The sequence below is a fragment of the Piliocolobus tephrosceles genome, chromosome 20, assembly GCF_002776525.5.
Source record: "Piliocolobus tephrosceles isolate RC106 chromosome 20, ASM277652v3, whole genome shotgun sequence".
Classification (NCBI taxonomy): Eukaryota; Metazoa; Chordata; class Mammalia; order Primates; family Cercopithecidae; genus Piliocolobus; species Piliocolobus tephrosceles.
The window spans coordinates 22,488,781-22,505,413 of NC_045453.1; the positions used below are offsets into that span (position 1 = coordinate 22,488,781).

The 16,633-nt window shown below is 43.2% G+C and overlaps 1 protein-coding gene, 1 non-coding gene and 1 pseudogene across 2 annotated transcripts in view; 2 read left to right on the forward strand and 1 right to left on the reverse strand.

Annotated features, from left to right (window-relative positions):
- The window catches only part of SLC9A8 (solute carrier family 9 member A8), an 80,336-nt gene that overhangs the window by 12,350 nt on the left and 51,353 nt on the right, over positions 1 to 16,633 (forward strand). Inside the window, 1 exon segment of the mRNA XM_023184124.2 lies at positions 12,976 to 13,034. Coding sequence (XP_023039892.1) covers positions 12,976 to 13,034 — 59 coding nt within the window.
- LOC111521053 lies at positions 2,977 to 3,038 on the reverse strand. Its single transcript, XR_002724849.1, has one exon. It is a non-coding gene; the product is annotated as a U7 small nuclear RNA (small nuclear RNA).
- Positions 4,429 to 6,473, forward strand: LOC111520998 (annotated as a pseudogene).

The following is a 16,633-nucleotide window of genomic DNA, read 5'->3' on the forward strand; positions in this document are numbered from 1 at the left end:
AGACATTGTTGTTGCTTACCAAAGAGTCATTTCCCCCTTCTTCCTTGAAAATAGAACCCCAATTTTGATCAGGTATCTTGCCACAGTGCCACAGTGCTCGAGGAAGATGGGCCCCTCCAAGTCAGAATTGGTCTTTGCCATCATGTTAATCTCACTCTTCTTTGCCAATGATTGGTTGAGAGGGGTGGAGGTGGCAAGGCAGTGTGAAACCCATTTCTGGCAAGTGACACCAAGGTGAAGTGTGATGAGGTAGTGGGTACTGGATGGAAAATGTTTTCCTCTCCAATAGTAATGAGAAATTTCCCCTTCATTTCTTTGATGCTGCTGAATGAGGGTGTGATGCCTAGTGGACTGGTAGCCATCTTGCAACTACTGTGGCTCAAACACAAAAGCCAGAGTGCTAAGGATTGCCAACGGGACAGATGGGAATCCCATATTATTGATAGCATTGTTGCTTTGTTGAGTTGATAGCCCTGAAACTTCCTACTTAGTGCTACCTTTTATATGAGACAATAAACATCTATTAGCTGTTGTTGACTTAGAATAAAGAAAAAAATCAAAACCAACATCTATTGTTTAAGCGATTTTTAGTCTAGATTCTTTTACTTGCAACTAAAAGCATCTTAACTAACATAGAACTCTTTCCATTCAAGGGACAAAACCCAATTCAAAAGAAATTGGCCAGGCACAGTGGCTCACACCTGTAATCCCAGCATTTTGGGAGGCCGAGGTGGACGGATCGCCTGAGGCCAGGAGTTTGAGACCAGCCTGGCCAACATGGTAAACCCCCCGTCTCCACTAAAAACAGAAAAATTAGCTGGGCATGGTGGCAGGTGCTTATAATCCCAGCTACTCTGGAGGCTGAAGCAGTAGAACCATTTGAGTTCGTTCGGGAGGTGGTGGAAGTTGCACTGAGCCCCGGTCACGCCAGGACACTCCAGCCTGGGTGACAGAGCAAGACTCCGTCTCAAAACAAACAAACAAAAAAATTGGTGAGGGTAGGGGCACACACCTCTTGACTCATATAACTGGCAAAACTACAGGTAGTATTAGCTTGAGACAGCTGAATCAGGTCTCCTGGACCCAGTTCTTCTCCATGCCTCAGCAGTGAATCCCTTTTCCCCGGCTTCACTGTCAGGCAGGCTCTCTCGCTGTGGTACTCTGATCCGCTCTCAGACAGGCTCTTGGTGTGGCAAGCCCTTAAGGCAGTAACTGCAGTGGAAGAGAGGACCTCGTCTTCTTTCTGGCACCAAAAGTTGCAGGATGAACTCTGACCACCTGGTGACCTCAGAATTGGGAGTAAGGTGGAATGGTGTTGGGAGTCCGCCAGGGCTCTCCATCTACAAGGTTCATTTCCTCACCAATGTTGCAGAAATAATTGTAGCCTGCATAACCAGGTCTTGGGAGAAGTGATGGAAGGGCAGTCTTGCCTTCAGTACTTACTTGCTAACTGAGGTCACTGGAAACCCAAGAGCACTTCCAGGGAGAGTGCTGAGGTCCAGAAAGTACTTTTTAAAAATTATATTAGAGGACATTTGGTTAGAATTTGCAAATGCTGACTTAGCTATCAAAGTAATTCTGTATTTCATAAAGCTAAAGAAATTGAAGGAAAACTTTTTTCCCCAGCTGGAGCAAAGTCTAACAAAATATTGAGATATCTACCATTTCAAGAATTTCCAACTTTTGTGCCAAAAAAGAATCTAGATGAAGTTGCCAGAGAAACTAGGGTTTTCATTCTTTTGGGGATAAATTTTCCCCTCCTGCCAGAAGTTGCTTTGTAGCTTGCAGTCATTTCGAGACATTATTGATCTTTTGCTTTATAGTTAGGTGTTCAGCGTTCCTAAGAAATTGTCAGTATAGAAAAGGACCATCTGCACTCCAAAAGCACATGTCCCCCACTTCTACTTTACTGTATTTTTGAAGGAGCGTCTATCTGGCCACTTTTCATTTTCTATAAAAATATAGTATCAACCTGAAGTTCTAAAGAGTTCCTTGGCCCTTGTTCAAAGCTTTCAGGATACTTTCTATACTTTATGGAATTCTGTAGTTTGGGCCTTTAAAAAACTAATTTCTTTTGCACAGTTAAACAACTACTATACATAGAAAAAAGAAAAATCCTGGTTATTGACAATTATTTTTATCTTGTTTCATTCTCTTCCAGTCCATGAGTAGACATGTCCATATGTATTAGATGACTTTATATAGTTTAATTTGAGTTTATATCTTTTTTGTGTGTTCTTTCCATGTATTAGTTGAGTTCACCTATTTATTTATTTATCTTTTTTTTCAGACAGAGTCTTGTTCTGTCACCCAGGCTGGAGTGCAATGGCGCAATCTCGGCACACTACAACCTCTGCCCCTGGATTCAAGCGCTTCTCCTGCCTCAGCCTCCCAAGTATCTGGGATTACAGGCACACGCCACCATTGCCCGGTTAATTTTTGTATTTTTAGTAGAGTCAGGGTTTCACCATGTTGGCCAGGCTGGTCTCGAACTCCTAACCTCAAGTGATCTGCCTGCCTCAGCTTCCCGAAGTGCTGGGATTACAGGCATGAGCCACTGTGCCCAGCCCATATTTATTTTTTTACTAGCTGTATAATGCTGATTCATGTATATATTTTAGGCTAAAATTTGTAAGGAATGAAAATGAGGCTGGGTTCAGTGGCTCACGACTGTAATCCCAGCACTTTGGGAGGCCGAGGTGGGCAGATCACCTGAGGTCAAGAGTTCAGGAACAGCCTGGCCAACATGGCGAAACCCTGTCTCTACTAAAAATAACAAAGATTAGCCAGGCATGGTGGTGTGTGCCTGTAATCCCAGCTACTTGGGAGGCTGAGGCAGGAGAATCACTTGAACCTGGGAGGCAGAGGTTGCAGTGAGCTGAGATCATGCCATTGCACTCCAGCCTGGGCAACAACAGTGAAACACCGTCTCAAAAAAATCCACAAAAAAAAGCAATTTTTTTTTGGTGAGGGTACGGGGGCTTTCCAACAAAAACCAGAAAGCCTGCTAGACAAATTCTGAAAGAGCTGTAACTGGCCAAAAGTACTATCCTTAAAAAACAAAAAAAATTAAAATCTTTTAGTAAAAAACAAGAAGGAATAGAATAGAATTAAATAGCACAAACATGGTTTAAAAAGTTGTGACAGAGGAGCACTTTTGTATCTTCTGTTTACCCAATGATTCAATCAAATCTAGTTTGTAAGTTAGATCACAGTTTTTCTAATGATCAGCAGTATTAAGGCTAAACTTTGGCAACTGAAAGTCAAACTTCCAGCCCTCCACTTACAACCCTAATCTGGCCTTTTCTCACTCTAAAATAAAGTGAAGGCTAAGGTAGGAGAATCACTTGAATCCAGTAGACAGAGGTTGCAGCGAGCCAAGATTGTGCCATTGCACTCCAGCTTGGGTGACAGAGTGAGACTGTCTCAAATAAATAATAATAATGTATTAATTATTCATATATTTTACACATTAGCACAGTGCGTGGCACACAGTATGGACGTGTGTGTGCGCGTGTGTATGCATTTCTTTCTTTTTTTTTTGAGATGGAGTCTTGCTGTGTCGCCCAGGCTGTAGTGCAGTGGTGGGATCTCGGCTCACTGCAAGCTCCGCCTCCCGGGTTCACGCCATTCTCCTGCCTCAGCCTCCAGAGTAGCTGGCACGACAGGTGCCCGCCATGGCGCCTGGCTAATTTTTTGTATTTTTAGTAGAGATGGGGTTTCACTGTGGTCTCAATCTCCTGACCTTGTGGTCCACCCGCCTTGGCCTCCCAAAGTGCTGGGATTACAGGCGTGAGCCACCACAACCGGCCACATTTATTTCTTTCTAACACAGTGCAAATACATAGGTGTGTATGCGTGTGTGTATATATATATATATATATATTTTTTTTTTTTTGAGAGAGAGAACTTGTGCTGGGATTCTACATTTTGTAACCTGATTATTAATACATTTGAGGATGTTTTTGGTGGCTCATGCGTCGGGCATGGTTGGGTAGTAAGATGGGGGCTGTGAGTTTGCTGTTCAGCAACTTGATGTGGGGGAAACTCGGCTGGTATCTTCCTTCACCAGGAAAGATTGTTAATTCACTGAAGAACTTGAAGAAACCTCATGGGGCCAGGTGCAGTGGCTCATGCCTGTAATCCCAGCGCTTTGGGAGGCTGAGGTCGGCGGATCATGAGATCAGTAAATTGAGACCATCCTGGCTAACACGGTGAAACCCCATCTCTACTAAAAATACAAAAAATGAGCCGGGCGTGGTGGCGGGCACCTGTAGTCCCAGCTACTCGGGTGGCTGAGGCAGGAGAATGGCATGAACCCAGGAGGTGGAGCTTGCAGTGAGCCAAGATCGCGCCACTGCACTCCAGCCTGGGAGACAGAGTGAGAGTCCATCTCAAAAAAAAAAAAAAGGGAACCTCATGGAAAGAAATGCTTCTTTGTGAAATTTTTTTGGAACATAAGATCATGCCTGGATTAAAGTGAAATAGCTGAAGCCATATCATGCTCATAAAGAGGAAATGATAAAGATTAACAAGGGTAAACGATTCCAGCAAGCGGTGGATGCCACCAAGGAGTTTCTCAGGAGAGCCCAAAGGGAAAGATCAGACGTCATCCCACAATTCTGCTGATGACAAGAATCGGCTTAATTCCAGTGAGGAGAGAAGTAGGCCCAACTCAGGTGATAAGAAGTGCAAACATAGCCTGTCTGAAGGGAAAGTGAAAAAGATCATGGGAGAAGGAAAAAAGAGGGTGTCTTCGGGCTCTTCAGAGAGAGGCTCCAAATCCCCTCTGAAAAGAACCCAAGAGCAAAATCCCCAGAAGCGGGGTTAGCCCCCAAAGGATTAGAAGAATGTCACCATCCCGAAGTCCAGTACCTTGAAGTGGATGATGGCCGGACTAATGGCCGCATTTAAATGGAGCCGACCAGAAGTGAGCCTGTTAAAGATGCAGATCCTCATTTCCATCATTTCCTGCTAAGCCAAACAGAAGCCATCTCTGTCTGTTACCAGGCAATCACAAAGAAGTTGAAAATATGTAAAGAGGAAACTGGTTCCACCTCCATCCGGGCAGCTGACAGCAGGGCTGTGAATGGCAGTATCACAACAAAAAGATAGGATTTGGGGGCTTTGGTCTCATGGGAAGTGACATTGTCTCCAGCTTGCTAAAAATGGGTCACACGGTGACTGTCTGGAACTGCACTGCCAAGAAATGTGATTTGTTCATCTAGGAGGGGGCCTGCTTGGGAAGAACCCCTGCTGAAGTCCTCAACCTGTGACACCACTTTCGCCCATGTGTTGGATCCCAAGGCGGCCAAGGACCTGGTGCTGGGCCCCAGTGATATGCTGCAAGGGATCCACCCTGGAAAGTGCTACGTGGACATGTCAACAGTGGACGCTGACATAGTCACTGAGCTGGCCCAGGTGATTGTGTCCAGGTCAGGGAGCGGGGGCACTTTCTAGAAGCCTCCATCTCAGGGAATCAGCAGCTTTCTAATCAGGGGATGTTGGTGATCTTAGCAGCTGGAGACAGGGGCCTATATGAGGACTGCAGCAGCTGTATCCAGGCAATGGGGAAGACCTCCTTTTTCCTAGGTGAAGTTGGCAACGCAGCCAAGATGATGCTGATCATGAACATGGTCCAAGGGAGCTTCATGGGCATGGTCACTGAGGTGCTGACCCTGGCCCAGGTGACAGATCAGTCCCAGCAGACACTCTTGGACATCCTCAATCAGGGACAGTTGGCCAGCATCTTGCTAGACCAGAAGTGCCAAAATATCCTGCAAGGAAACTTTAAGCCTGATCTCTACCTGAAATACATGCAGAAGGATCTCTGCTTAGCCATTGCACTGGGCATCGCGGTCAACCATCCAACTCCCATGGCACCTGCAGCCAACAAGGTATACAAAAGAGCCAAGGCCGACAGTATGGACAGTATGGACCAATCTGGCAATATGTCCGCCGTGTCCCAAGCCTACATACACTAAACCGTCGGACACCCCGCCCCAGCCCTCTAGTCTCTTTCTTTCTGTCTGTCTGTCCCTTCTTTGGCTCAGACCCAGCCTGACCAACAACGCGCATTTTTTAGGCTCAGCTCTTGATACGGAAATGAGTGTCTTTACTCCAGCAGCATCATGGTCTTTGGTGCTTTCCGGACCCAGGGTCTGTCGGCCGGGGGGAAGAGAACTGGGCCTGACCTACGTGAACTAACTGACCCTCTGAGGTGGGTCTGGGACATCCTCGAGGACCCAGCATTTCTCCTTGGATAGGGGACCAGAGGGTGCTTGGGATGTTGCATAAGAACAGGAAGTCACCCAAAGGATGTCAATTTCTTATCCCTCTGCCTGGGTTGGATTTTCCAAAATCATAATTTGCAGAAGGCCAGCACTTATGGTGGAATATATAATCGTAAGACAGCCACACTGGGGCAGGATCTCTCCCCTCTCCCCACTCACGGCTTTGACCCTTTAACAGTTTAGAACCTGGGTTAGAGAATTGCAGAAGATGAGGTGGGAGGGCAGGGAAGATGCCTGTCAGGTTTTTAGCACAGGTCATTTCACTGAGATTTTGAAACATTTCTGTTTGAACACAAAGCCTGTTCTAGTCCTGGCGGGACACATTCTGAGGGTGGGGGTGGAGAAAGATGTGGTAATGTAACCGGTTAGTCAGTGTTGTCTTAATATTGTTGACAATTCTGTAAAGTTCCTTTTTATAAATATTTGTTAAGCTGTTTCACCTTTGTTTTGAAATCCTTCCCTTTTTTTTGGAGACATAGTCTCACTGTGTCACCCAGGCTGGAGTGCAGTGGTGTGGTCTCAGCTCACTGCAACCTTCCCCTCTGGGTCTAAGCGATTCTCCCACCTCAGCCTCCCAAGTAGCTGGGACTACAGGCACATGCCACCACACTCGGCTGATTTTTGTATTTTTAGCAGAAACGGGGTTTCACTCATGTTGGCCAGGCTGGTCTCGAACTCCTGACCTTGTGATCCACCCACCTCGGCCTCCCAAAGTGCTGGGATTACAGGTATGAGCCACCGTGCCAAGCCAATCCTTCCCTTTTAAGCAGAAAATGTGACACTTGTGAAAAAGCTTGTAAGAAAGCACCTCCCTTTTTTTTTCCTTTAAACCTTTAAATGACAAATCTAGGTAATAGGGTTGTGAATTTTTATTTTTGCTTTGTTTTTAATGAACACTTGTCTTTCAGAACAGGATTGTGTGATAATGTGTAAATGGCAAAAACAAAACATGATTTTGCACAATTAACAAAACTACTGCAAGAAAAATAAAACATTTCATGGTAACAAAAAAAATTAATACATTTGAAACATTTTTCATGTAACCTTACTGACCAGGAATATTTATGTTTTACAGTCATAATGGTAGCCCTGCAGTGCACTCTGGGAGTGAGCCAGCGAGCATTGGCAGTTCATTGTAGTAGTGTAGGCAGCCTGCAATAGTGCAGTCACCTGTGTCTTTAGCATGATGAGGTGGTAGGATGCACCCGAGCCAGCGGGCCAGCATCCTTGGTGGCTCTAAGCTCTCAGAAAAGCTGTTTAAACTCTTGAGCTTTCCTACAATGTTCTTTTGAGGATTAGAAGTAATTGAAAGTGACAAATCCTGAAAGAAGAAGCTCAACAAATAATCATTAATTGCTCCTGATCCTCTGAATGAATTGACGGGTGTCATTAATTAGGTGTATGCACAAAGATCAACTGGGAGCAAAGGAAAATGTTAAAACTTGTGTTTCTATTGATTTTTAACCTCACTCTTTTACAATTTCTATTTTTTTGTGAATATTTTTAAATATTGGCTGGATGCAGTGGCTCATGCCTATAATCCCAGCACTTTGGGAGGCAGAGGCAGGCGGATCACCTGACGTTGGGAGTTCAAGACTGGCTTGGCCAACGTGGTGAAACCCCGTCTCTACTAAAAATACAAAAATTAGCCGGGCGTGGTGGCGCACACTTGTAATATTAGCTTTTCTCTCTCTCTCTCTCTCTATATATATATATACACACACACATACTATATATATACACGTTATATATATACACTGTATATATACTATATGTATAATATCTGGTGATGAGTTGTGTAATATACATTCATTTTCTCTGTTGAGTTGTTTGATTTGACCTAACTTTGAACTTCAATCTCAAGAGGTAAAGTAATAGTTTGCCAATTTAATGCTGCACAAAGGATTATTTAAGTAATAACAACAATAATAATATCACATCGTATTTGACAAAACTTCCTAGCACATCATAAATAATAATAAGACACAGGCTTGGGCAATAGAATAATTACTGATTTTCAAATGTGACTGCTTCATGTGTGGTTATAAACGAGGTAATCATGGCATTAAGGTTTGGTATACGTTTAGAAGGGAAAAAGAAAGCTGAGGTTTTAGTAAAGCAGAAAAACACTAAGCTTTAAACATGAAGCCTGAAACCATGGAAAGAGGTTTAACTTCCCCAGTAATCAGGATAATTGCTGAATGCAAATTGAATGCAAATACAAATTGAAACATTAAAGTACAATGTATTGCCCACCATGTTGGCAGAAATGTTAACATCTGATGATTATCCAGCGTGACTGAAGATGTGGGACACTTTCTTGTGGAAGTGTAAGTCAGTAAAACCACTTTGGAGGATAATTTGGCAACATTTTCAGAGTTAAAAATGCTCATGCTTTGTAAACCTGCCATTTGTAGTCTCTGGATCTGCCCTAGGGAGATAGTCTTGTTTTTTTTTTTTTTTGTGAATGTCTTCCACAGGGAGATACTCAACACAAAGTGGCATGTACAAGCATGTTCAATGCAGCACCACTATTAATAGCAAACAGTTGGAGGCAGGCCATCAGTGGGGGAATGGTTAAAAAGGTTGTTTTTTTTTTTTTTTAAGTGCAATGTAATTCACATATGATAAATTTCACCATCTTAAAGTGCATAATTCAGAGTTTTTTAGTATATTCACAGAGTTGTACTACTATCACCTCTAAATAATTCCAGAACATTTTCATTACCCCAAAAAGAAACTCATACCCATTAGCAGTCACTCCCCATTTCTCCCTTCTCCCATCCCCTGGAAACCATCAATCTACTTTCTGTCTCTGAATTTGCCTGTCCTGGACATTTCATATAAAGAAATAGAATCATACAATCTGTGGTACTTTTTGTTTGGCAACAGCTTTATTGAGATGTGCTTCACATACCACACAATTCACCTTTTTTTTTTTGAGATGGAGTCTTGCTCTATGGCCCAGGCTGGAATGCAGTGCTACAATCTCAGCTCACTGCAACCTCCGCCTCCCGGGTTCAAGTGATTCTCCTGCCTCAGCCTCCTGAGTAGCTAGGATTACAGGTACCTGCCGCTACGTCCGGCATGTGTCATGGGTGGGCATCCTTAACGTTGACAAAATAAACTTCCAAACTTGACTGAGACTTGTCTCAGATACTCTGGTTTACATAACCATCCTAGTGGGTGTGGAGTGGTATCTCATTGTAGTTTTTATTTGCATTTCCCTAATGATTTATGATGTTAAACATCTTTTCATATGTTTCTCAGCCATTTGTACATCTTCTTTTCCGAAATATCTATTCAATTTATTTATGTGTATTTTTGTTTTTATTTTATTTTGTTTGATATTTTGAGATGGAGTCTTACTCTGTCCACCAGGCTGGAGTGCAGTGGCATGATCCCAGCTCACTGCAACCTCTGCCTCTCAGGTTCAAGTGATTCTCCTGCCTCAGCCTCCTGAGTAGCTGGGATTAGAGGTGCCTGCCACCACGCCCAGCTAATTTTTATATTTTTTTAGTAAAGACGGCATTTCACCATGTTGGCCAGGCTGGTCTCAAACTCCTGAACTCAGGTGATCCACCCGCCTCGGCTTCTCAAAGTGTTGGAATTACAGGCGTGAGCCACCGCACTCGGCCTCAATGTATTTTTAATTAAAAAAATTTTTTTTTAATTTTTAGAGCCAGAGTCTTGCTCTGTCACCCAGGCTGGAGTACATTGGTATCATTATAGCTCACTGCAGCCTCCACCCCCCTGGGCTCAAGCAGTCTTCCCATCTCAGCTACCTGAATAGGACTACAGTTGCCTACCACCACATCTGGCTAAGTTTTTTCTTTTTTCTTTTTTTAAGACAAGGTCTCACTGTGTTACCCAGGCTGGAATGTAGTGGCACAATCACGGCTCACTGTAGGTTCCACCTCCAAGGCTTAAGCAATGCACCTACTTCAGCCTCCCACGTAGCTGGGACTAACAAGCATGAACAACCATACCTAGCTAATTTTTAAAAAAAATTTTTTATTTTTTTATTTTTTTTTCCTTTTTGAGACGGAGTCTCGTTCTGTCGCCCAGGCTGGAATGCAACGGTGCAATCTCAGCTCACTGAAACCTCCGCCTCTCAGGTCAAGCAACTCTCCTGCCTCAGCCTTCAGAGTAGCTGGGATTACAGGCACTTGCCACCACGCCCAGCTAATTTTTGTATTTTTAGTAGAGACCAGCTTGATGCCTTTACATCTGAGTTTTTGCAAAAGTAGAGACCAGTGTTTCACCATGTTGGCCGAGCTGGTCTTGAACTCCTGACCTCAGGTAATCCACCTGTCTTGGCCACCTAAAATGCTGGGATTACAGGTGTGAGCCACCACACCTGGCTCCTAGCTAATTTTTAAATTTTTTTGTAGAGACGGGGTTTTCCTGTGATGCTTAGGCTGGTCTCGAACTCCTGGGTCCAAGTAATCCTCTCTCCTCAGCCTCCCAAAGTGCTGGAATTACACATGTGAGCTACTGTGCCCGGTCAGAAATATCTGTTCAATTTGTGGCTTCTTTTCTTTTCTTCTTCTTCTTTTTTTTTTTTTTTTTTTTTAACAGGGATGAGGTCTTGAACAGCCTGGAGTGCAGTGGATGTTTACAGGTGCAACCATGGTGCATTACAATCTTGAAGTCCTAGGCTCAAGCAATCCCCCTGCCTCAGCCTCCTGAGTAGCTAGGATATAAGCAGGTGCCACTGCGATTGGTTCTGTGGCATTTTTTTGTTGTTGTTTTTGTTCGTTTGTTTGTTTGAGATGGAGTTTTGCTCTTGTTGCCCAGGCTGGGGCGCAATGGCACCATCTCGGCTCACTGCAACCTCCAACTCCCGAGTTCAAGCGATTCTCCTGCCTCAGCCTCCCTAATAGCTGAGATTACAGGTGCCCACCAACACACCCAGCTAATTTTTTGTATTTTTAGTAGAGACAGGGGTTTCACTATGTTGACCAGGCTGGTCTCGAACTCCTAACCTCAGGCGATCCACCTGCTTCGGCCTCCTGTGCTGGGATTACAGGGGTGAGCCACCGCGCCTGGTTGGTTCTGTGGCATTTTTATACTATGCTGCCCAGCTGTTAAAAGGAATGAAGCAAATCTGTACATAATAATCCCTGACTAGCTCTCTAAGACTTAATGCTAAGCAAAACAGCAAGTAGTAGGATGATACATTATACTACCATAAATTTTATATAAATAAAAACACTCAGGTGTGCCATGCATACACTTACACACACACACACACACACTCTCACACCCTGTTACTGTTCAGTTAAATATATATATATATGTAAGAGGATAGAGAAGGGCCTGATGTAATATTTCCCAACCTTTCCAAAATAGTTTGTTACCTTGGGCCAGGAAGAGAGAGAATGAAGATGGGGGTGGAAGTGGGGTATGATCTAAAGGGGCTTTTGTCTTATTTATGACATTTTACATAGTATCCACATACTATTTGGCTAACAAAAGTATAAAAGCTCCTTAAAATGTAATTACAACCTGAAAAAATAAGAACATGGGAGCTCTTGGGGAGCTGTAGCAGGAGATGGGTTAGAATCTATGCTCCATGCCCCCTGGCAAAGGAATGTATATTCATTGACTCCTTTTATAGCTCAGCTTTATTTTGTCTGGGGTCCTTCCTCTTTTTCAAAATAATTTTATTATTTTTTAATACTATGTATCAATTCAAATAGCACGGAGGTTTATAAAGTGCAAATGAACTTATCTCCCCTCTTCACCTGAAACTACCTACCCTAAGGTAGTGTTAGTGCACATCCTTTTCCTGCTGAAATTCTGTGTTTTGGTATTATCTCCCACCCACCCAGTAAGCTGTGCTTCCATCTTCTTGTGGCGAAAGCTCCTTCCTCTCTGGGAGAGGGAAGTCTTCATTTTGAAGCATCCATGGAATGGCCTGCAGGCTTGCTTTGTGTCATCTCCTACCCGAGATTGTGATGTAGTAGGTCTGAAGTTCTACTTGGGCGTCTTCATTTTATAAAAAGTTCCCACGGTGATTCTGGTGAACCAACAGAGGGTTAAGAGTCGTTTATCTAGGGAGTAGCAGTGCAATCATAAATTGTGCCCATGCTGCTGCTTTAAGAATTATTTTTGGTAGCTGCTTTATGAGAATGATGAGCCTGTCAGGTTTATGGAAACATGCCTGAACTTAGATGGTCTGTTTTTTTCCAGGAATTTCACAGGACTTTTACTTTAGGTTATTTTCAGCATTTGTGTTTTTGTAACTAAATATTCAACATGGAACTGCTATTTGAGTCTGAGAAAGTGATCATGGATTCTTTTTTTTTTTGAAAATGATGGAAATAAACAGTACATGGCAAACTTAGCTTGTAAACTCTGCCATTTCACATTGAAAATGGGTGGATATAGTAAAAATGACAGGTGATAAATCTTCCCCAGAGTATCCTTGGGTCTTGCTTTAAAATGCTTTTCCTCCCCCACAGCCTGACTTTTGTGCTTCATTTTAGTGTGTTTGCCTGCGATGTGAGCGAGAAATTCATGTGATAGATGCCTCACATCTCCCTAAAATGTGTAAAACGAAGTTGTGCCCTGACCACCTAGGGCACATGTCGTCAGGACCTCTGAGGCTGTGTCATATGTTAAATTTGAGTAATCTTTCTCCTATCTTAAATTTATGTTAAATTTTCTCTTGTAGGTATTCTCATGGGAGCAGTTATAAAAATTATAGAGTTTAAAAAACTGGCGAATTGGAAGGTAGGTTTGCCCTTTGGTTGTTCTTAATTTTAGTAACATTAATGGTTATGCTGGCTTTTTTTTTTGTAATTACTTGGCTATCAGTGGAGTTATTTATATTATTATATTATATACCCCATTAATTTAAAATTTTTTTATTAGATACAGGTTGATGCCTTTACATCCGAGTTTTTGCAAAAGCATAAGTCTCATACTGTTTCAAGTGCACGTGGGAGCACCAATGTCATATTTTTGTTGTTGTTATTATACTTGCATTTTTGTAATCCGAGGCTAACCTACTTTATTAGGCAGGAAAATTCTCTAATTAGCATTAAACATTAAATACTGTTTATTGATCCCAATTCCATTCTGACAACTGAGGATAATAAAACATACTTGTCTGGTACTGTGAAACACAGTACTTCATATATTGTGGCTCGTATTATCCTCATGACAGTCGTGTGAGGTGGATTGTCTGGGTATTGTAATATCATCACCCCATTTTTACACATGAAAAAGGTGACACTCAGGGAGATAGGGATGTATTCAGTGTCACAGAGCTAGTAAGAAAGTGGCTGAGTGGAGTCTTGTGTGCAAACCCTCTGGCCTGAATATGCAGTGTTTTCTCCACCGTACCACCCCGTCCTCAGTTTGCTAATATACATACCCTTGTGTTAAAGAGGTTATTAGAGTATGAATATCATCCTGGGTTGCAGGTACTCATTGAAACTGGAATTTCAACATCAACTTGAGCATTCATGTTGAGTAGGGTGAGATTAACAAGTATGCTACAAAATTGATTTTGTGGAGAGAAATAAGATTCATTTCAAAATAATAAAGAATTATGTGGCTAAAATTGATCACATTTGAGCCCTTCCTACTTTGATGAAGCTCCTAGGTCCTAGGATTATTTGACCTGTGAAACTGTAGAGTATAAAATTAGCAAGACAAACCTTATAGCCTAACGTAAAACACAATTTGAAGCTGTTAAATAGTAGTAATGAAATATTTTATATATTAAATAAATTTTCAAAATGTGTATTGAACTCCGAAGAGTGATAGGCCACACCTGTGCTGGGGAGGCCTCACTGGAGCACGTTACATGTGGGATCTCTGCCTTCCTGCGACTTGGCTACATTTAACCACTCCAAGAGTGGGTCATGACTGAAGAGCCTTTTTCTACTCCTAGGCTGGATATAGCCTGATGTGTAGATTTTGCCCGCTAACCCATTTTGTTTGATCTGATTTAAAAATCATTTGATCAAGACTGGGCATGGTGGCTCATGCCTATAATCCCAGCACTTTGGGAGGCCAAGGTGGGTGGATCGCCTGAGCCCAGGAGCTCGAGGCCAGCTTGGGCAACATGGTGAAACTCTGTCTCTACAAAAATACAAAAAGATAAAAAATAAAAAATGAATGATCAAAATTTGAATTGGCTGTAAAACAATTAAAAATTGTTAGATTTTGGCCGGGTGTGGTGGCTCATGCCTGTAATCCCAGAACTTTGAGAGGCCAAATCGTGTGGATCATCTGAGGTCAGGAGTTTGAGACCAGCCTGGCCAACATGGTGAAACTTTGTCTCTACTAAAAATACAAAAAATTAGCTGGGCGTGTTGGCACGCACCTGTAGTCCCAGCTACTTGGGAGGCTGAGGCACAAGAATCACTTGAACCCAGGAGGTGGAGGTTGCAGTGAGCTGAGATTGAGCCACTGCACTCCAGCCTGGGTGACAGAGTGAGGCTCCATCTCAAAGAAAAAAAAAAAAAAAAGTTAGGTTTTAAAATATTACCAGTCTATATAAAATTCTGGAAATTTTACATAAAATTCAGAACTTCTAGCTTCTCTTGGAAAAGCAGAAGCTCTCTTAACACTAAGTCCAGCAGTGTTCAGAGACACTGAGCAGAGGGGCTTATCTTCCGGGTCATGCAGTGTGGCCCCAAGAAACCTTTGCTTGTGACCCCTGCTGTAAGCAGTGGGAGTAGGGGAATGGGAGGTGATCTTTCACTTCTACTTTTATATGCATCATTGTTACTGAATTTTTGTTTTCCAACAGATGTTACTTTTCTTTTTTTTTTTTTGAGATGGAGTCTCGCTCTGTTGCCCAGGCTGGAGTGCAGTGGCTGGATCTCAGCTCACTGCAAGCTCTGCCTCCCGGGTTTATGCCATTCTCCTGCCTCAGGCTCCCGAGTAGCTGGGACTACAGGCGCCCGCCACCTCGCTTTGTATTTTTTAGTAGAGACGGTGTTTCACCATGTTAGCCAGGATGGTCTCGATCTCCTGACCTCGTGATCCACCCGTCTCGGCCTCCCAAAGTGCTGGGATTACAGGCTTGAGCCACCGTGCCCGGCCCAGATGTTACTTTTCAAGATAAAATAATAGAATGTATTTAACAGTACAGACCATGAAACAAGTTAGGTGATGGATGTGATAAAGTGCCTAAAGTATCATCCAGATAACCAGTGCTTGACTTCAGAAAAGAAGGCTAGATTGGGATGGCAGCATGTACCAGTGGTCCCACCTACTTGGAAGGCTGAGGCAGGAGGATCGCTTGAGCCCAGAAGTTTGAGGCTGCAGTGAGTTATAATTGCACCACTGCAGTCCAGCCTGGGTAACAGAGCAAGACCCTGTCTCTAAAAAAAAAAAAAAAAAAGAATTGGGGCAGGCTTCCTGGAGGAGCCTGCATTTGTGGAGAGTCAGAGTGAGAAGCAAGATATCCGCCTGGAAACCAGATGTGCAGGGAGCAGTCGAAAGTCAGAAAAACAAGAGGAGCTGGTGGTTTCTTTCCCTGAAGTTCTGATTCCAAACTGACCTGCTGGGTCTGCATTCTACCTGTATTATCATGTGCTTAATATTTTTCTATCAATTTGCTTTTTAAATATATATATGTATATTATTTATTTATTTATTACTTTCTTTTTTTGACACAGAGTCTCACTCAATTGTCCAGGCTAGAGTGCAGTGGTGCAATCTCGGCTCACTGCAACCTCTGCCTCCCACGTTCAAATGATTCTCCTGTCTCAGCCTTCTGAGTAGCCAGGCAGGAGAACGGGTGTGTGCCACCGTGCCCAGCTAATTTTTGTATTTTTAGTAGAGACAGGGTCTCACCTTGTTAGCCAGGCTGGTCTCGAACTCCTGACCTTAAGTGATCTACCCACCTTTTCCTCCCAAATTGCTGGGATTACAGGTGTGAGCCACTGTGCCTGGATGTGGCTAATTTTTTAAAAAAAGTTTTGTAGAGACACGATGTCACTGTGCTGCTCAGACTGATCTCGAACTCCTGAGCTCATGTGATCCTCCCACTTTGGCCTCCCAAAGTGTTAGGATGACAGGATTGAGCCACTGTGCCTGGCCTATATATTTATTTTCTTTTTTTTTTTTTTTTTTTTTTTTTTTTTGCGGGGGCCTCGCGGGGAGTGGACAGAGTCTCACTGTGTTACCCAGGCTGGAGTGCAATGGCGTGGTCTCAGCTCACTGCAACCTCTGCTTTCCAGGTTCAAGCATTTCTCCTGCCTTAGCCTCCTGAGTAGCTAGGATTACAGGTGCCTGTCACCACGCCCAGCTAATTTTTGTATTTTTAGTAGAGACAAGGTTTCACCAAGTTGGCCAGGCTGGTCTCGAAC